The sequence below is a fragment of the Oscarella lobularis genome, chromosome 3 (assembly GCF_947507565.1).
Source record: "Oscarella lobularis chromosome 3, ooOscLobu1.1, whole genome shotgun sequence".
Taxonomy (NCBI): domain Eukaryota; kingdom Metazoa; phylum Porifera; class Homoscleromorpha; order Homosclerophorida; family Oscarellidae; genus Oscarella; species Oscarella lobularis.
The window spans coordinates 3,883,657-3,900,922 of record NC_089177.1 but is presented as its reverse complement, the minus strand read 5'-3'; the positions used below and the strand labels follow the sequence as shown (position 1 = coordinate 3,900,922).

General features: G+C 44.5%; 5 protein-coding genes and 2 long non-coding RNA genes across 12 annotated transcripts; 4 read left to right on the top strand and 3 right to left on the bottom strand.

Moving 5' to 3' along the window:
- Positions 1–514: 514 nt before the first annotated feature.
- LOC136185256 (tetracycline resistance protein, class B-like) lies at positions 515–2,749 on the top strand. Of its 2 annotated transcripts, XM_065972348.1 has the most exons (6): positions 515–717; positions 782–827; positions 984–1,980; positions 2,034–2,199; positions 2,252–2,335; positions 2,393–2,749. In XM_065972348.1, the coding sequence occupies exons 3-6, from the start codon at positions 1,003–1,005 to the stop codon at positions 2,626–2,628; spliced, it is 1,464 nt and encodes a 487-aa protein (XP_065828420.1). In that variant the 5' UTR covers positions 515–717; positions 782–827; positions 984–1,002; the 3' UTR covers positions 2,629–2,749. The 2 variants fall into 2 exon arrangements, with proteins under 2 accessions (XP_065828420.1, XP_065828419.1); XM_065972347.1 differs by lacking the exon at positions 515–717 and having other exon boundaries at positions 744–827.
- Positions 2,750–2,864: 115 nt separating this feature from the next.
- Positions 2,865–5,915, top strand: LOC136185252 (nose resistant to fluoxetine protein 6-like). The gene is made up of 15 exons (XM_065972342.1): positions 2,865–3,108; positions 3,164–3,342; positions 3,397–3,472; positions 3,529–3,613; positions 3,664–3,893; positions 3,950–4,129; positions 4,184–4,277; positions 4,324–4,416; positions 4,477–4,651; positions 4,704–4,783; positions 4,841–4,969; positions 5,024–5,171; positions 5,231–5,438; positions 5,489–5,631; positions 5,687–5,915. The coding sequence occupies exons 1-15, from the start codon at positions 2,907–2,909 to the stop codon at positions 5,804–5,806; spliced, it is 2,142 nt and encodes a 713-aa protein (XP_065828414.1). The 5' UTR covers positions 2,865–2,906; the 3' UTR covers positions 5,807–5,915.
- A 38-nt stretch (positions 5,916–5,953) lies between these two features.
- LOC136185255 (sodium/hydrogen exchanger 8-like) lies at positions 5,954–8,896 on the top strand. 2 transcript variants are annotated; one of them, XM_065972345.1, is made up of 13 exons: positions 5,954–6,091; positions 6,148–6,347; positions 6,408–6,538; positions 6,590–6,673; positions 6,724–6,825; positions 6,880–6,914; positions 7,079–7,222; positions 7,279–7,408; positions 7,464–7,569; positions 7,619–7,818; positions 7,868–7,979; positions 8,042–8,318; positions 8,384–8,896. In XM_065972345.1, exons 1-13 carry the CDS (start codon positions 5,988–5,990, stop codon positions 8,613–8,615), a joined length of 1,857 nt encoding a protein of 618 aa, XP_065828417.1. In that variant the 5' UTR covers positions 5,954–5,987; the 3' UTR covers positions 8,616–8,896. The 2 variants fall into 2 exon arrangements, with proteins under 2 accessions (XP_065828417.1, XP_065828418.1); XM_065972346.1 differs by lacking the exon at positions 6,408–6,538.
- On the bottom strand, positions 8,620–10,810 carry LOC136185262 (protein MTSS 1-like). Its single transcript, XM_065972358.1, has 11 exons — positions 10,657–10,810; positions 10,531–10,592; positions 10,265–10,338; positions 10,121–10,205; positions 9,977–10,068; positions 9,826–9,918; positions 9,732–9,772; positions 9,555–9,671; positions 9,358–9,495; positions 8,933–9,302; positions 8,620–8,880 (listed from the first exon to the last, which is right to left on the bottom strand). The coding sequence occupies exons 1-11, from the start codon at positions 10,720–10,722 to the stop codon at positions 8,768–8,770; spliced, it is 1,251 nt and encodes a 416-aa protein (XP_065828430.1). The 5' UTR covers positions 10,723–10,810; the 3' UTR covers positions 8,620–8,767.
- On the top strand, positions 9,109–12,355 carry LOC136185275 (uncharacterized). Of its 3 annotated transcripts, XR_010669507.1 has the most exons (10): positions 9,112–9,689; positions 9,740–9,947; positions 10,274–10,353; positions 10,597–10,662; positions 10,725–10,846; positions 10,918–11,035; positions 11,088–11,262; positions 11,315–11,467; positions 11,530–11,684; positions 12,061–12,355. It is a non-coding gene; the product is annotated as an uncharacterized lncRNA (long non-coding RNA). The 3 variants fall into 3 exon arrangements; XR_010669505.1 differs by having other exon boundaries at positions 9,109–9,689; positions 11,530–12,355; XR_010669506.1 differs by lacking the exon at positions 10,597–10,662 and having other exon boundaries at positions 9,110–9,689; positions 11,530–12,355.
- Positions 12,356–12,411: 56 nt separating this feature from the next.
- Positions 12,412–13,546, bottom strand: LOC136185273 (uncharacterized). The gene is made up of 5 exons (XR_010669502.1): positions 13,421–13,546; positions 12,994–13,361; positions 12,790–12,940; positions 12,664–12,739; positions 12,412–12,607 (listed from the first exon to the last, which is right to left on the bottom strand). It is a non-coding gene; the product is annotated as an uncharacterized lncRNA (long non-coding RNA).
- Positions 13,547–13,641: 95 nt separating this feature from the next.
- LOC136185261 (uncharacterized) lies at positions 13,642–15,699 on the bottom strand. 2 transcript variants are annotated; one of them, XM_065972356.1, is made up of 3 exons: positions 15,547–15,699; positions 13,858–15,488; positions 13,642–13,800 (listed from the first exon to the last, which is right to left on the bottom strand). In XM_065972356.1, the coding sequence occupies exon 2, from the start codon at positions 15,224–15,226 to the stop codon at positions 13,862–13,864; it is 1,365 nt and encodes a 454-aa protein (XP_065828428.1). In that variant the 5' UTR covers positions 15,227–15,488; positions 15,547–15,699; the 3' UTR covers positions 13,642–13,800; positions 13,858–13,861. The 2 variants fall into 2 exon arrangements, with proteins under 2 accessions (XP_065828428.1, XP_065828429.1); XM_065972357.1 differs by having other exon boundaries at positions 13,858–15,244; positions 15,547–15,679.
- Positions 15,700–17,266: the final 1,567 nt, after the last annotated feature.

The following is a 17,266-nucleotide window of genomic DNA, read 5'->3' as shown; positions in this document are numbered from 1 at the left end:
GCATATAAGTTGGAGGTGCTAGTTGCTATAACGTAGATATCATAGCCGACTGATACACCAAGAAGAAGAAGGTGCGACCAGAACGCCATTGACGCTACAAGACGACGAAAGGTGTATTTTAGTCCTAGAAATTCTCGTTTGCTCCTTATCCACAGTAGGCATATCAAGGCGTTTACTGTGCACAACGCCAAGTAGACGGCAGCCCATTCGTGCGCATTAGAAAAAATGGGAAAGGCGTTGAGGTCGCAGTTTGTACTCGACGACTTTCTCACCACAATGCACCATGACGATGACATGACGTAGAGTGTGAGTCCCCAAAGATGTGAAGTCAGAATCAAACCGTAGCTCAAAATAGCTGCAGCTTCCAAAAATCGTCTTTCTTTTCTTCTCTATATACAGAATAATACATGCATATATATATATGTATATATATACATATATGTATATATGTATACATGTATGTATTTAGGCCGAGCTGGGAAAGGATTGATACTTATGATGGCAATTTGATAGGCGGATAACAAAACTTTTGCCCAAAGCGGGGCAAGTGTCAGATCCTCACCGCACTTTCGGCATGGTCAAGGCTGTCTCGAAGACAGAATCATGTCATACCTCAGAATTTTGGCTGTGCGCAAAATCAAAGAACGGCTGCAGCGACTGAGAATTACGTAATTCTGTGCTTGAACGTTCCTTCATGATATTCATACGGGACTCAGTGTGAGTAGCCACATCCGTTAAAAGTACTCAATGACGTTATTTTTACTTTCATTTTCCCCCCTAGCTTCGCCGCGCCGACCTCATAGTTGCAGCTTTATACACAGTCTGATGTACTTAATGAATTAATTGTTACATTGTTCTAGTAGAATCTATACAAAAATGAGATGGAGACGCTATTAGGGACAGAGGGGAAGGGGGAGAGCGTAGTCCTTTGGGGCAACGTTTGTTTACTCTTTCAATTCATCCTGCTGTCTTTATTTTCGTAGAATCAAGGAGCCTGGAGCAATGTCACCTGATCAACCGCTGCATCGCAAATTTTACGTTCAACTCCTTCTTCTGATGGCCGCATTTGCTACGATGGACTCCCTATCAGGGGATGGCATATTGCCTCATTTGGTCATTGAACGTGTGTGTAAGGAAAGGCAAAACGCGTCATCACACATCTTCAAGTTTGAGCTAAACATGGAGTGCCAAAATGCAACCGCGGAGATTACAAGCACTGCGACAGAAGCATACTACAAAATAGCGAGAGACAACAGTTTGGCTTCCCTTGCCACAGTGATGCTGATGGCAGTTTTGTCAGACTGGTTTGGAAGAAAACCTTTTTTAATTCTTATCTGCATTGGCCTGTGCGCAGACAGAGTCGGAACGGCTCTGTCGCCCAACATCGGATGGCTGCGCGGAATGCATTCTGCTACTGCTCTTCTTGGATCGCGCTATCACTTCTTTGCCATCATTCTACCAGCTTTAGCAGACAAATCTCGTATCGCTGCAAGAGGAGCTCGATTTTCTTGCGTGCAGGGCGCTCGGTTCGTAGGCAATTTTGTTGGCACGCTAACAGGTGGACTACTCGTATCAAAATTTGGACTAGAAATGGTATTTTATTCGTCAGCAGTCGGCTTTTGTCTACTTGCTTTGATAACGCTGCTTCTAATCAAAGAGCCTCTACCGCCAAGGAAAAGAACGCCAGTCAATATTAGCTGCTGTTCGAGGCGAAGCATTTGCTTTACTTTGGAGACTGCGATTAACGACGATAAAGAAGACGAGACATTATTTTCCGGAGAGCATGGCGTGGTCCGAGATGGCAACAAACGATCCTGCATTTTTCTCTGGCCTTTAGGAGCGTTAATCACTCTTTTGCAATCTTTCCAGTGGGTTGCCGTTACTGCCATGCTCTTCTTTTATACGTTTTCCATTTCGTCATTCAATTTTATATTTTGTATCTATGCTAAGTACCAATTTCAATGGGGAGCATTCAAGGCTGTAAGTACAGTGTAATTAGGAAGAAGGTCACTTTTAAAGTTGAGCACTTTTAGGGACTTTTTCTCAGTCTAAGACTGCTATTTGCTTCAGTCGGAACAGGAATAATTTCTCCGTGCATTTTGTGGAGCGATCAGGCAAAAGTCATTCTAGGAGCCACCGTCGGAACTTTGCTGTACGGTTCCATGTCTTTCTTTGCCAAAGATTGGATGTTCTTTACATGTACGTCGAAAAAAAAAGCAAATCTTCAAAATAAAATTCCTTCTTTTTCCAGGTATTATATTAACGTGTCTAGCTGCTCCTGCTTCTCCTGCGTTGAAAGCTTCAGCTTCGAAAATTACTCAACATACAAAGCAAGGTTGATTTAGGACTTTTTAATTAAGCCGCTTACTGTACCGTTTATGGATGCCTGCAGGTTTGAACCAAGGTTCGCTCGCCGCATTGGAAGTGGCTGTGGGCATTGTTACCCCAGCTACTGTCGCTCCCGCTTTCCACTGGCTTCTTACAAATCATTTTTCAAGCTACGTGTTTGTACTGATTTCAGCTGGATACTGTTTGATGGGCTTTGTTGCAAGCATGTGCTATCCTCAAAAGAAGGTTGATTCTAAGGTTGGTAAAGAATTTGAGATTTCCACAGACTCTGCTAACTAACAAATCAGCAGTGTAGTTTGATGTTAATTTTTGTACAGACTTGCAAGGAAATCGGTCATTATAGTCTATATGTGCATACTGTGCTCGCATAATGTAGCTTCAAAAGACGGCTTACAGATGTCAGGCGTCAAAGAAATGATCGACGACTTGATTCGATCGTCGGATTCTACAAGTGGTGCAGAGATTCCTTGTAATTGATTGCGTTTTTTATAAAGAGCCCACCTCCCACACACGCGCCTGCGCAATTTACATGAAGGAGCGAGCGCGTGATCGATTCGATGGCGTTCGTCCTTTTCGCCCTTTTCTCAATTGTTTCTGTAGCCCAAGGCTACACTCCTGCAGCATCTGATGCATTTCGCCGCTTCATCTCGTCCGATCAACGAAGTTATCCGACGAAAGAGGCATTCGACTCACTGTTTCTCAATCTCGCGAAGAACGTTACGCCCCCTCTTCCCCATATCGGACCCGATATAACAAGAAGTGAGCTCGAGACACTCGAACCGAACTCCTACTTGTAGGGTAACCCTTTTCGCAGTGATCGACGCAACGGGAAAACCGGGAAGCGGTATCCTTACAGGAAACACGCAATTTCTCGGCGATTTCGACGAATGCGAAAGTCTCGGAAGCGACGTCTCCAAATATTGTCTCTTTTCGGCGGCACTCGACGCTAAACCGACGCCGAAAAACGAAACGACACTTCTGTCGAATTTTTCAGTACGATTAGAAGATTCCCTGAAGCGCGAAAAAGAAGGTTTTCTATTTTTTTAGATTCCCTTGTTTCGATGGGGACTATGTATCAATCATACGACAAATGAAACGCTGTTGAATATGACCCTCTTTACAGGTCATACGGATCCGCCCCGCCCCGCCCCCCTTAATTTTTTCTTTTTTCTTATTTAGAATTGAATCGTAATTTTACGCCAACGTCAATCGAATTCATTTGCTACAAAGAGAAATCTTTGAGCAACGGGGCAATTGTTACCATGTAATAATAATAAACGTGACGTCATCATTTATTGATTTCTTCACGTTTAGAGTCTTCTTTTCACTTCTTGGTCTCGTCGTTTTGATATCAACTCTTTATGACATCATTCACGTGCACATGTCAGAGCGTAGCATTCAAAGACTCAATGGAAGTTCACCAGGATTTGTGGCACCCTCCACCAAGTCAGTCAACATTGTTACAAGTGGCTCTACGACCAAATCCGACGACTCTGACGTCACAAACTTGTTAAGCTCCATTGGAAGTCTCAAACCAGCCAGAGGCAAAGAATTAATTAATTAATTAATTAATTAATTAAAGTATTTATTTTATTTTTAGGTACTTCTCGCCTAATGGCGCTTCTCAATGCTTTTTCGCTGGCACGAAATTTGCCGAAATTACTCGACACACAGGTCCAAGCAAAGAGCATCCAATGTCTCCACGGAATACGAACGCTCAGCATGTTTTGGGTCATTCTTGGTCACAGCTACGTTTGGTTTGGATACGTCTTCAACGTCGGTAAGAAAAGCGAAAAGAAAACATATATATTATTATATACGGGAAATTTTCTAGCCAATCCTCTTATGACTGCTAATTTTACGAAGCAATTTGCCTTTCAAGGCGTCTCCAGTGCATTTTTGTCTGTGGACACATTCTTCTTTATAAGGTTCTTTATATCTATTTATTAATTGTAATATGATTTTCTTTTGTAGCGGTCTTCTTGTCATGTATCTTCTCTATCAGAGACTCGAATCCAATTTGGGTCACTTTCCTTGGTTCAACTTCTACTTTCATCGCGTTTGGCGGTAAATAGATACTACTGTATCACGTCACGTGAGTAAATACTATTATTTTCGTTTTTGAAGTTTGACTCCCACGTACTTTGTTGCACTCGTAATTCTGTGGACATTGCTTCTCAACACGAACGATGGACCCTTTTGGGATCGAAATGTGCCAAAACTCACGTCGCCCTGCAACGACTATTGGTGGACAAACATGCTCTACATTAATAATTTCTATCCAACCGACTTCTATGGACAGGTACACGAATAAATACATATATACATAGTCTTGTTGTATATCTCTTACTTAGTGCATGGGTTGGGCGTGGTATTTGGCTTGTGACATGCAAATGTATGTTCTAACTCCCTTCATCATTTATCCAGCATATCGGTAAGAAGACACCCCGTATTTATGATACTAAATACGTTCACTTCTTCTTCTTCTTAGCTATGGCGTAGCTGGTCTTCTGGTTCCTCTCACTCTTTGCCTTGCAGGCGTATATATAACTCTTATAAGTCTGAGTGTTGTCTATCATTTTCCTCCGAATGCAATGCTTGGAGGCACGAATGAAGCGGGGTTAGTTCTTCCTCTCTCTCTCTCTTCTTTCTTTACTTATGCTTACGCAATTAGGTCCGTCAGTAACGAATACACGGAAATGGTCTACAAAAGATTCTACACTCGCGCTGCTCCCTATCTCATTGGCTTACTCTTTGGCTACATCCTAGCGAGAAGGAATCAATTCAGCAAGGGAACATTCCTGAAGTGGGTCCTACAAAGAGTAAGACAATCGAAGAATAAAAAATCAGAAGGCACACACCTATAGACTTTCTCTCCTAGAAACGTTTTCTCGTGCCAATCGCTTGGGGCGTGGCATTTGCCCTCGGTCTCACCGTCGTCTATGGGCTCTATAAGTACAACAATTTCGATCAGCAGCAAATCGACTCTTTTCCTCAAACACTCAGCGTTCTCTACGTCACCTTTCAGACGAGTCTATGGGCTATAGCGCTCTCTATTCTTATTTTCTTGTGCTGCACGGGTCACGGTGGTAAGCATTGCGATTAATAATTAATTAATTAATTATCTCGATTTTCTTAGGATTAATTAATAGTATTTTGTCGTGGGGTGGCTGGATTCCTTTGAGTCGTTTGACCTATTCGGCATATTTGCTTCATCCTCTTGTCCTTTCCTACATATCCTTCAGCTCTAGAGAGGTTCTTTTCATTAGCCATCCCATTGTCGTAAGTCCTCATTGATATTAATTAATTAATTAATTAATTTGTATTTGTTTTTTAGGTTTTTCGTTTTGTGGCTACGATTGGCTTGTCGTATCTTTTTGCGGCGCTCTTGTCTCTCTGTATTGAGTATCCGAGCGCAGCTATTGAAAAAGTCTTCAGCAAAACGGTGAAAGTCTAAGGGAACTGGTTCCCTCTAAATTGTGACACGGGTGTCATCTATTTTTGATACGTATGCTCGTATGCTCTGTGTAATATGTAGTGGGGAGACGATGAATGAATTGTTTGGTTGCAAGTTGGTCCGGGTGCTCGACATAGCGCACGCTTCGCCCAGTCACTTCTTGTGTCATTTTTCTCTTCGCATGCTTAATACGAACAGAAATCGCCTTCCAAGACGCATGCTAAAGAACGTCGTCTTCGTAATCCCGTTCCTCGTTCTACTTCTCTTCTACGGAAGCGTTGGCCAGTAAGAAAAACGTTCCCAAACGACTCGCGCGACGTTATTCGACTTTTTCATTGAAGTCGGCGCAGCGAAACGTCTTCATCGAACGCAGAAACAATCGTCGCATCGACGAGCAACGACGTCGTAACGCCAAAGCCCAACGAAACGTCTCCAAACCTCAAAAATGAATCCGAGGCAACGATGACGTCACGACCGTCATCGGCGCCCGACGAAGAACAACACGGAAGTCTGACGATTCTCTTCATTCTCATCGTACTTCGTAAGTCCAAGTCATTTAGAATGGTTGCGCGGAGGGGGGCCCCCTAACAGGATCCTCTAGTTTTGTGCATACTTCTCGTTCATCTTCTCATTCGAACGCGATTTCATTATTTACCCGAAAGCATTGCGGTCGTTGTCTTGGGTGTCATTATTGGGCTTCTACTCAAAATACTTCCTGTTGGAAATTGGCGGGTGCGTTCCAATAGAAATCAATGACTAATTCAATTTTAATATCGTTTCCAGTCGGAAGAAATGTTCGATCCGACAATGTTCTTTCTCGTACTTCTCCCTCCCATTATATTTGAATCAGGATATTCTTTGCACAAAGTAAAAACGATAACGCAGAAATTAATGATTTTAAAAATTTTCGCGCTAAGGGAAACTTTTTTCAAAATCTCGGTTCAATCATTATATTTGCTGTAATTGGCACGGCAATATCGGCAGTTGTAGTGGGCGGCGGTCTTTTCATTCTAGGAAAAGTAAATATTAAATTAATTACATTTATTCATTAAAATCAATAGAATTCCTTATAGGCTAACGTCGTCTATCAACTAACAATCATAGAAAGGTACCTATATAAAAATTCGTCGTTTTTAATTAAAATTTGTTATTTTAATTAAAATTCGTCGTTGTTTTTAATTAATTAATTAATTACAGATCGTAATTTTAATTGGCGATTAATTTCAATATAAAAATTCGTCGTTTTTAAATTGTGGATTAATTTCAATTTAGCTTTGCTTTTGGATCACTAATTTCGGCTGTGGATCCCGTGGCCACTTTAGCAATATTCCAAGCATTGGACGTGGATCCAATTCTACACATGCTCGTCTTTGGAGAAAGCGTTCTCAATGACGCCGTATCCATCGTCATGACAAAGTAAACAAATCAATTTCAGGCTCTCTCTCTCTCTCTAGAAATTACTCTTCTTTCAGTACAATCTTATACTTTCAAAAGTCAGGTGATCCCCCGGCACAAGCAGTCGCTACAGCCATTGGCCACTTTCTCCTCATGTTCATTGGATCGTCGGCAATTGGAATCGTTTCCGCTCTTCTCAGCGCACTGGTAACACTTAGAGATCAGTCAAAATACACATCCAATAATTCCTCATTTTTAAAAGTTATTAAAATATGTGAATTTGAGAGCGACTCCGTCCCTCGAACTCGGCACAGTTATCGCTTTCGCCTACGCTCCCTACGCCGTAGCGGAATCACTAAAACTTTCAGGTAAAAATAAACAAAATATTAATTAACTTATATTATTTTTTTCTTGAAGGAATCATGGCGATTTTATTCTGTGGCATCGTCATGTCGCACTACACCCACTTCAGCCTTTCGCCGTCGACTCAAATGACCGTCCAGCACGTTTTCCGCACGATGGCCTTCATGTGCGAAACGTGCGTCTTCGCCTATCTCGGTCTCGCCATATTCGGCTTCCAGCACAGCTTCCACGCTTCCCTCATACTCTGGAGCTTGGTTAATGAGGAAAAAGTATAATTTAAAAATTAAATTATTAGTATTTTAGTTTCTTATTCTAATCGGACGTGCCGTCAACATCTTTCCGCTCTCTCTCGTCATGAATCGATTCAGAACGGTCAAAATATCCGTTCAAACTCAATTCATCATCTGGTTCAGTGGTATGTGACTTCCCCTAGCCCTTAGCCCTTCCCCCCTTTCATTTCCCACTTCCCCCCGCGAGGTCTGCGAGGTGCAATCGCCTTCGCGCTTTCCCTACATCTACCCTTCGATCACGAAACGCGATCGAGTCTCATTTCGACGACCCTTATCATCGTTCTTTGCACGATTATCATTTTCGGCGGCTCGGCGCTTCCCATGCTCAAAATCATGAAATCGCGTTACGCCGAAAAATTGGTCATGAGCAAGACGGAAGAGCAGGGAAGTGCCGTCGATGCCACACAAGCGCTGGAACACACAGAACAACCGTCAGTTAGTAGACTAGTCACCTTTGATAAAAAGTCAGTTTTTTAATTAACAGAGAAGTTCTCCTCTTCCTCCTCTCTATATAGATCCTATTCTCTAGATATCTCATGCCTTTCTTTCGGAGAAAGTACACGTCTCAAGAAGTAAAAGATTGTCAGATTGAAATGCAGAAAATGACGAATCAGTGGTACAACGGAGTGACTCTCATTCCCACGTCAGATCAGTCAGAAAGCGAAGAAGAAGAAGAAGAAGAAGAAGAAATAGAGGTAGGAAACCCTCATCAAAACGACGACAGAAATGGGAATCATGATATAGAGGAAACAAAAGCATAAGATATAGATTCGATTTACCAGTTGAGCTGGAATTTTGATTGAAATGCATTGCCTCGCTTTTGGGTGAACATAAGTAATAACAACGAATACAATACAAAAGAAAAATCGCTCTAGTTTGGTTTTTTCTTGAGAGAGGGGTTTCCTTTTTTTTCTCATCGAATTTTAGGAGCCGATTTGTCGTTCGTGACTGTTGGCTTGAGTCGTCGACCTTTGGCAATGTCAGACAGAAGAGCGCCTCGACTCGAAGACGACGTCGGAACGCGCTCTAAAAAGGACAATCGCGTCAAATCAAAGAAAAGAGGTAAGAAAAATTGAACCTCTTGGGGTGTGGCGGACATTTCCGTTCATCGCGGGAGGAGGGGGTGGTGGCGGGGCCAACGGGCCGGCGGCGGCGACGGGGGGAGACCTCTGTTTTTTTTTAATTCCGCTGCTTCCTAAAGTCGGCGGCGGCGGCGGAGGAGGAAGAGGACGCTGTTGAATGTCTTCGCAAACGGGTGGAGGAGGGGGAGGAAGGGGTATGTCGTCGTTAGGAGGCGGCGGTGGCGGCGGTGACGTCGAATATTCATATGCTGCTAAGAAGGACATAGGTCGCGATAGTTTTTCGTCGCTTTCACCGGCGTTGCTACTCATGCTACTCGTTCGATTAAACGCTTTCGATCGCCTATTCATCATAGGCGAATTTCTAACCTAAGAGAGGGACGCGAGTGTAAAAAAGCCGGGGGAAAGGTAGAGGGGGTCTTACTGGGTCAGCAATGCGAAGATCTTGTACGTGTTCTTCGCTCATTTTTGGTAGAGTCGTCGGGTTCTGAGCGAGTGCGTTTAGCTCCGATGCAATTGATTGGACGTGTTGAATTTCCTCCAAGAGAGAGCATTCGGTCTCCTAAAGAAAATAAATTCCAACTACAGGTATTTGTAGAAATAATTGCTCGCTTTTCTTACGACTACGGGTGAGAACTTTTCGATGAAATGACAATAGCGGGTTCGCTGTTCGACGAGCAACTTTCTCATCCACTCTTGATGGACTTCTTCCAAATGGTGATGACGCTCTGCACTGGTCTTGAGAAGAAAACAAAGGTTATCCTCTAATAAAATGCGATTTTTCTCTACGAAAGATACTTTCATAGCCGCTTCCATTTTGTCATGAGAGACGGACGCATCTGTCAGTGCAAATGAACAAGTGAGTCCGCGCGCGAGTCGCGTTTTCTCGCACCTTTTCCCTTCTTCTCCTTTTTCTCGGTTTTCTTCACCTGTTTGTACGTTTCTTGCGCTGCCTTTTTCGCCGTTTTGGCCGCCTTTCGACTATCTGTAGCGAAAGATACGACGATAATAAAGGTGAGTCGAACACATAGAGCACACCGTGCCTTTTTCATAATCTTGCTCCAAGCGCCGCGTCGCTTTTTCCCACTCCTTCAGAGACCCATTCAACGGTAAAATAAACCCTTTATTCAACACTCTAAAAGATAAACATTTATCCGGGGGTCCGTCAACAAATTAAAAGTCGTTACCTTGCTATTTCCGCGGACTTAAGTTCGATCGATCGCTGTCTGATGTACATTTTAATGAGCACCGTTCCCAAGTCTCTCGTCGATCCTAACTCCCCCCACACACGCTACACGCATCTTTTACTTAGTCCCAGTCTAGAGAAAAACCTTTTCCAGTCGTTGCTGCGTCGGCGACCTTCTGAAACGAATCAAGAAAGACGTGATTTGCTATAGCAACGGTCCTAAAGAGAAAAAAGGTGCGAATGCTTGATGCGTCAAGTCCCTATTATGAAAATTATATGGAGCCCGTTGCCCCGGCGTTCGCCACACCTTGTTTGGCTTTTGTAAGGCTACCTAGCTAAATATTAGTGTTACGATCTCATGCTCGATACCGTGACAAAACCTCCCCCGAACCTCCTCCTGTTTCTTCTTACTCGATCGCTTTGCTCAGTTTTTCCGCCTTTATTAGAAGATCCTCAAAGAGGACTTTACTTCCCTAGGAAATTGGGGTCGTTAGCGAGAGCCCCGGCTTTTGTTTGGCGGGGGAACCGCCCAGTTGCCTTTAGGTCAGTGAATATGGCTCCGAAATGACTTTCGATTTCCGACAGACTTTTCTCTTCTTCCATAGCTACGTTTTGGTCTTCTTTTGCGAATGGAAAGCGAGACGGCGAACGTCGTCTTGTGTCCCAAGATGAATAAGAACTCGCGCACGTGAGAAGTCGTAATCAAATTATACAATGACGTGAAAGCGTAAGTTCCCTATTCAATACTAGTATATTATTAGTCAATTAATTTTAATATACGTGTAATGATTTTTTTAGAATTGGCCTTTTGAAGAGGCCATTCCTGTTGAAGGAAAGGCTGGGGATACAATTTTCTTACAATACACGGGTCGAAGAACAACTTGTCTTCGAAGCCGAGACCTGTTTTTATAAATCGGTGAGATAAATGATCTCTAACTACACGTTTTTTATTATAGAAATTTTTTTAGATATTTGGCCAGCAATGACTTCGTCACTTTTCAAGCAACAACAGTGGAAAATCGAAAAGAAGCAAAGGAAAGGATTTTGAAAGAGGGACATCCAAAAGTGAAGAACAGGTCACAAGTCACAGAGCAGTTCTCTTCCGAATCCTGACCTTGCAACAACACTTGATAAAGATGGAAGGTATTTATTATATTATTTAATTAATTAAACACATTTTTGTGATCTTTTTTAGTGATGTTGCCTCTTCTTCGTCGATTCCTGGTACGCCGGCGTCGTTTTCGTCGACTCTTCCCGTTCCCATGCCTACGCCTCAGGAAAATGGGAGCGTTTCTCCATCAAAACTGGCCTCTGCACTTGCGTCACTTGACGTCACTACGCCACAAAAGTAATGAAATGATATTTGATTGTGATCGTATGCGAAATTGCCTAATAAATTTTTTTATATAGTGATCAAGTCTTGAGTATCCGGGAGGTCTTAGCCACGTGATCATTCGCACGAGGTTTCATCGTTCAACGTCTTGGCTCCTGTTTCTCCGTCTTTTTCGGGTGTTTTTCACTTCATAGCGGCCAACGAAGCGACTACGAAGACTACAGGACTGCAGGTGAGTTGTTTATGCAGCGACTTCGGGCGCGCTGATACCAGGGTCCCCTTTTCGAACGAACTCGCTTCTCTTCGTCGTTCGTTATCCTTTTCTCTTTCTCTTTCGTTCCTACTCTTCTATTGCGTTCTGATCGCGGACCCGTGGAACGCTTTTTCGCGAATTCTCGTCGCGAAGCTGATTCAGCAGCTTAGACCTCTTCTTTGTAACGTTCTTCGCTCTCCTATACGCGTTGCGCTTGTCGTTTCGTCGCGAAGGGGTCTCGCTGACTTTGCATGCAACGGTCCTCGTCGAAATCGAACGCCTGTTTGCCTCGAATGCGTATGTTCCTCGAAAGGGGCCCCGGCGCGTTTTCTACTTCTCTTTTTCTTAATGACAGTTTCTCTCGGCGTTCTTCGAAATGGGCTTGTGAATCGTTCCGAATATCATAAGAATGAGGTACGCTACAGAAATTATTTCTAATTAATTGCTTGTTTTTTTGTAGGAAATCCGGGGTCCTGAGCAAGACCCCTTCAAAAAAACTGCTCCTACGGGGGTCCTGGGCATGACCTCCTCAACAAAAACTGCCTGGGGGTCCTGGGCATGACCCCTCAACAAAAACTGCCTGAAGTGAGAGGGGAGACCATGTTCAATTTTTTTCAAATTTTTTATTGAAATAAAATGTCTGTACCTTGCTTCTGGTTTCCCTACGCTAGCCTACCCTAAACCTATCTACAACTAACTAACTAACTACCCTACCACCTATCACTACGCGCCTATCACTATGGCTACACCTAAACTAAACTGCGCCTAATCCAGCGTTCGCGACGTACACACCCGGACTTCCTCTTCCCTCCCGCCCCCAAATGCGCATGCACTACAAAATTTCGAAATGCCATGCAGTAAAATAACGTCTTTTTTCGTTTTGATCCGGGAAGCTCGTCGATCTAAGGAAAACGCACAAATACATTTCATTCTGAAACTTACGGGGTTCTTCGCTCACCAGAGGTGCATTTTTAAGCTCTTTAGCCGGTTTCTTTCGCTTCGCGAGTCGTTTCTACGATGAAAACTCGGAAGTCCTAAGAACGAAGTCTAGACGCACGCCGACAGATTCTAAACGATAGCATACTTTGTCTAAAAGCAACAGAGGGTCGCTTCGCTCGCAGAAACAGCGAAAAGACGCGAGAAAGCGGACGAATGAAGAAAAAGCGCGACACGTGACCTTACGTCATGCCGTCCCGTACCAAAAAACGAAGTCTTTTATCGAGAAGCATTATCGCCTAGGAATAGAACTCAATAGAAACGCCGAAGCCCTTTCTAAACTTCAACTTACTTAGATCGGCGATTTGTCTTCGGATTGCCTCGTGTCTAAACGTCGTTACGATTTGACTCATAAATAAGTAGACGAAGCTACGAGCTATGAGAGAAAACGCTACGATTTGATTAGGCAAAAACTTACCACGTCAATTGCCACACTCTAAGCAGAGCCAATCTTCCATTGGTGTCATTGGCAGACGACGCGGCTGTGAGTGTTCATGTCTGCGCCATCCAGTTGCCTGATAAAGAAAATATCTTAGACACTTGTACGTACTTTGTAATGGATCCAAGACGCATGTGACGCATAGGTTTTGGTGCCGTCTGCTGACTGAAGCTCCGCTATCAAATTCCCTTCTCCTTCTGAGGACGAAGACGATGACGAGTCTGAGATTAAGTGAACGGAATTATTAGGATAATAAAATTAGACAATTAATTAAACGAACCTATCCGCGAGAAAAGATTGAGTGTATAACTCCGTCTTTAGCAAAAAAGCTTCTTCACGGCGATCGGGAAATGTTGCACTGCTAACATACAAATCACCGGGTCTGGTAAGAAGGACCCCCTTCCAGGGGCTCCAACGGATGCTTACCTCGAACTAATCCTCGAGAGGGGCCCAAAGTTACCTCGGCACTCTTCCGACGCAGCAGCGACGACGACAACCGCGTCACCGACGAGAAACGACGCCATTCTTTCTCTTCCAGCCCGGCGCATGCGCACAAATGACGAAGCTGACTAAAATAAATTCAACTAAAAACCACACTTTTTTTCCCCCATAGTAAGTAGGGTTCCGCAGAAACGTGCCTCATTAGTTAATGGCAGTGAGCTAGAAAGAAGAAGACCTATTAGTGTTGTAAATAAATACATACATATCTTCCCTTACCATTTCAAGCATTTGTCTCGACATGCTTTAATTTGCTCGTGTCGAACGTCTTCACTTCGGCCCTGCTATGAATCGCCTCCTCCTTGATGAGATCAGCCGTGGGCAAGGAACCCTTCTCCGACGTCTCCACGTGCTTCAGTTTATCTTTAGCAAAAGCAGCTACTTCACTTCGATCCGGAAGCGTATCGGGCATCATCTCAGCACGAATATCCCCAGCAGTCGGAAGAGGATTCTTCACGTGGACATCCACGTGTTGAAGCTGAGATGCTTTATCAAAACACTTGACTTCAGCTCTGGAATCAATGGCCTCTTCCTTGATAATCTCAGCCGTCGGAAGAGCGACTTTTTCACTCGTTTCAACATGCTTCAGTTTATCTTTAGCAAAAGCCGCCACTTCACTGCGATCAGGAAGCGATTCAGGCATCATTTCAGCGCGAATATCCCCAGCAGTTGGAAGAGGATTCTTCACGTGGACATCCACGTGTTGAAGCTGAGATGCTTTATCAAAACACTTGACTTCAGCTCGCGAATCGATCGCCTCTTCCTTGATAATCTCAGCCGTGGGAAGAGCGACTTTTTCACTCGTTTCAACATGCTTCAGTTTATCTTTAGCAAAAGCCGCCACTTCACTGCGATCAGGAAGCGATTCAGGCATCATTTCAGCGCGAATATCCCCAGCAGTTGGAAGAGGATTCTTCACGTGGACATCCACGTGTTGAAGCTGAGATGCCTTATCAAAACACTTGACTTCAGCTCGCGAATCGATCGCCTCTTCCTTGATAATCTCAGCCGTGGGAAGAGCGACTTTTTCGCTCGTTTCAACGTGCTTCAACTTATCTTTAGCGAAAGCGGCGACTTCACTACGATCGGGAAGCGATTCGGGCATCATCTCAGCGCGAATGTCCCCCGCCGTCGGAAGCGGATTTTTCTCACGCGTTTCGACGTGCGTCATTGCAGCGCGATCGAAACTCTTCACTTCGACTCGCGATTCGACCGCCTCTTCGCGTATGACGTCGCGCGTGGGTAGAGCGACTTTTTCCGTCGTTTCGACGTGTTTCAACTTATCTTTGGCGAACGAGGCGACTTCGCGACGATCGGGAAGCGATTCGGGCATCATTTCGGCTCGTATGTCGCCCGCCGTGGGAAGAACGTTTTTCTCCGCGCTTTGCACGTGCTTCAGCTTCCCCTTGTCGAAATCTTTCACTGCGATGCGCGAATCGATCGCTTCTTCGTCGATAATCGCTTGCGATGGAAGAGGATTCTTCTCCTTCGTGTCGACGTGCTTCAAGCTATCGCGCTTGAATTCCGTGACGCCCGACACGTCGGGGGGTGTTTGGGCGCTCGTGCCGGTCGCATTTGCTGATGCCATGACGAAGGAAAAATGCTACTAGAAGAGACGAGAGGAAAAAATTCTTTGTCTGGAGCTTGCGCGCAGGGGCGTTTCCCGGAGGCGTCTGCGCATAGATTAGGGGAAGGGACCAATCAGGGATCCAGTGGAGGAATGCCAAGGACTCTCCCTCCTCCCTCCCCTCTCCCTCCCCCCTAGGCCCTCCTCCGAGTCCTCGTTCTTGTTTCGCGTTACTTCTATGGTTTTGCTCTGATATACAGTATGCAGCCAGGAAAACCTTCAACTAATTACTGTAATTAGTACACCAGATAAGCGGCTGCTCAGCTGAAAATGAAATTTACCTTGTTTCCTGACTAAACGGTCGCGCGGCGGAGACGTCGGTTAGTCAACGAAATTTCCTTTCGTCTACACGACTGAGTACGTCACTCAAAAACTGTTCGCCTCCGCGCTTCGGGCCGAACCGAACTAAGAAAAACCGGGGTTTTTAGTGGTTTCATTTCCGCCTCAAGAGAGGCGCGAGTACAGTGTAGGGGAGGGAAATTTCCTGCCGGACCACAATCCCCGGGGTTTTCCCCTTACGTCGACCTTATACCCCCGAACGTTGGAGATAAGAGGGCGTATATAAAATCGAGGACGACGCAACAACGAAAGCAGTCTAAACAGTTCTGAATCATCATCATCCGGATCCCTATGGACGTGAAATCGAATGCGAGTCCCTTTCAGCGCCTCATCGGCGGCTATTGGTCAAAGCGACGCGTCGTCGTCAATTCGAAACCCGTCGATATGCACGTTCTCAGTCGACGACTCTACAAGAAATTTCGCAAAGCGTTGAAGAAATACGAAAAGTGGCAAATCGACGGCCAATCGTTCCAATTCAACACTTCCGGTCTCCAATTCGACTCGCGATCCTATTCGCTGAGCGTCGCAATGACGAAAAGAGGAAAAGTCTACGTCTACAGTTGGTTCGACACCGAAAACGAAAACGAGACGGACGGGGGAATGGAGGAGGAGGCGATCGTCTGCATCGAAGAAACCGTCACCGTGAGCGCTACCGTACAACGGGGACTTTCGATACAAGAACGAAACGGATGGGCGTTGCTTCACGTCGGAACGATGGCGTCGGGAAAAGTGAAATCGTCGCAAAATATGACCAAAGTCAATATCGTTCTCCCTACCGGCGAATTGTTGGATGTCCGCGCCGATGGTTCTCTCGGTCGGAGCGGCGCTCCTGGCGATTTTCGGTCTCAGTTTCGTCTGTACCAAGACGCCACTCATCATCCTTTTCCGGGAAAGTACGCTGCAATACAATCGGTCGCTTACCCGGATATGTTCATGACGTTCGATGACGCCAATAGCACGTGCCATTTCGCTCGATCCGACGGCAATTTTTTGTCGCCGTCTTTTCTCTTTCGATTTTCGAGCCTCGACAACCTCTACAACGTCGTTCTCACCTGGAAAGGACACCAAGTGTCCATTTATGGTACAAATAAACTCAGCTTTGTAAAAAATGAACAGTAGATCATCGTCGTTTTTTTACAGTGTAATACACTGTATTGCCTTTTCTTTGATTTCAAAGACGTATATATATATATAGAGATTATTGATCTGTGTTGTATGTATTCAAATATATTATTAGCAATTCAAAAGTAAACAAACCAACAAGTGTTAATTTTAGAAGATTGGTAGCGCGAAACTGCCCAATAAATTTCGTGCACGTGTCCTAGCAACGAGAAGTGAGTTCACGCGCCTCGGAACCAGTCCCCCATTCGGTAATTAATTAATTAATTAATTAAATAATTAAGTAAGTAAGTAATTAATACCCACCTCATCGCCATGATCTTCAAATATGACTTTGCTTTCGCACTTCCGCATGGAGTTTTGTTCAGGGATTTAACACCCCGGACCATTGAAACCTTTTGTATGAGGAAATTCTGTGGGGGCGGGTCTTTTATGAATAATTTGATTTTTTCCACCGAGACGATGATCTTTCAACGCCGGATTTGACTCGGCGATGTCGAAATCGGGAGAATCGGCTCGAAATTCCAACGTTTCCGCATGGGG

What these genes read in the sequence shown, in the direction of transcription:
- LOC136185256 (XM_065972347.1), top strand. Translation starts at nt 748, where the DNA reads ATGACGTTATTTTTACTTTCATTTTCCCCCCTAGCTTCGCCGCGCCGA. An exon ending in AATGGGGAGCATTCAAGGCT is followed by an intron (nt 1,981 to 2,033) that starts GTAAGTACAGTG and finishes GAGCACTTTTAG; the next exon opens with GGACTTTTTCTCAGTCTAAG. An exon ending in TACTCAACATACAAAGCAAG is followed by an intron (nt 2,336 to 2,392) that starts GTTGATTTAGGA and finishes GGATGCCTGCAG; the next exon opens with GTTTGAACCAAGGTTCGCTC.
- LOC136185252 (XM_065972342.1), top strand. Translation starts at nt 2,907, where the DNA reads ATGGCGTTCGTCCTTTTCGCCCTTTTCTCAATTGTTTCTGTAGCCCAA. An exon ending in CACTTCTGTCGAATTTTTCA is followed by an intron (nt 3,343 to 3,396) that starts GTACGATTAGAA and finishes CTATTTTTTTAG; the next exon opens with ATTCCCTTGTTTCGATGGGG. An exon ending in ATCATTTATCCAGCATATCG is followed by an intron (nt 4,784 to 4,840) that starts GTAAGAAGACAC and finishes TCTTCTTCTTAG; the next exon opens with CTATGGCGTAGCTGGTCTTC.
- LOC136185255 (XM_065972345.1), top strand. Translation starts at nt 5,988, where the DNA reads ATGCTTAATACGAACAGAAATCGCCTTCCAAGACGCATGCTAAAGAAC. An exon ending in CTTCATTCTCATCGTACTTC is followed by an intron (nt 6,348 to 6,407) that starts GTAAGTCCAAGT and finishes AGGATCCTCTAG; the next exon opens with TTTTGTGCATACTTCTCGTT. An exon ending in CAACTAACAATCATAGAAAG is followed by an intron (nt 6,915 to 7,078) that starts GTACCTATATAA and finishes ATTTCAATTTAG; the next exon opens with CTTTGCTTTTGGATCACTAA.
- LOC136185262 (XM_065972358.1), bottom strand. Translation starts at nt 10,722, where the DNA reads ATGGAAGAAGAGAAAAGTCTGTCGGAAATCGAAAGTCATTTCGGAGCC. An exon ending in AAATGGAAGCGGCTATGAAA is followed by an intron (nt 9,672 to 9,731) that starts GTATCTTTCGTA and finishes TTTCTTCTCAAG; the next exon opens with ACCAGTGCAGAGCGTCATCA. An exon ending in ATCTTCGCATTGCTGACCCA is followed by an intron (nt 9,303 to 9,357) that starts GTAAGACCCCCT and finishes TCCCTCTCTTAG; the next exon opens with GTTAGAAATTCGCCTATGAT.
- LOC136185261 (XM_065972356.1), bottom strand. Translation starts at nt 15,226, where the DNA reads ATGGCATCAGCAAATGCGACCGGCACGAGCGCCCAAACACCCCCCGAC.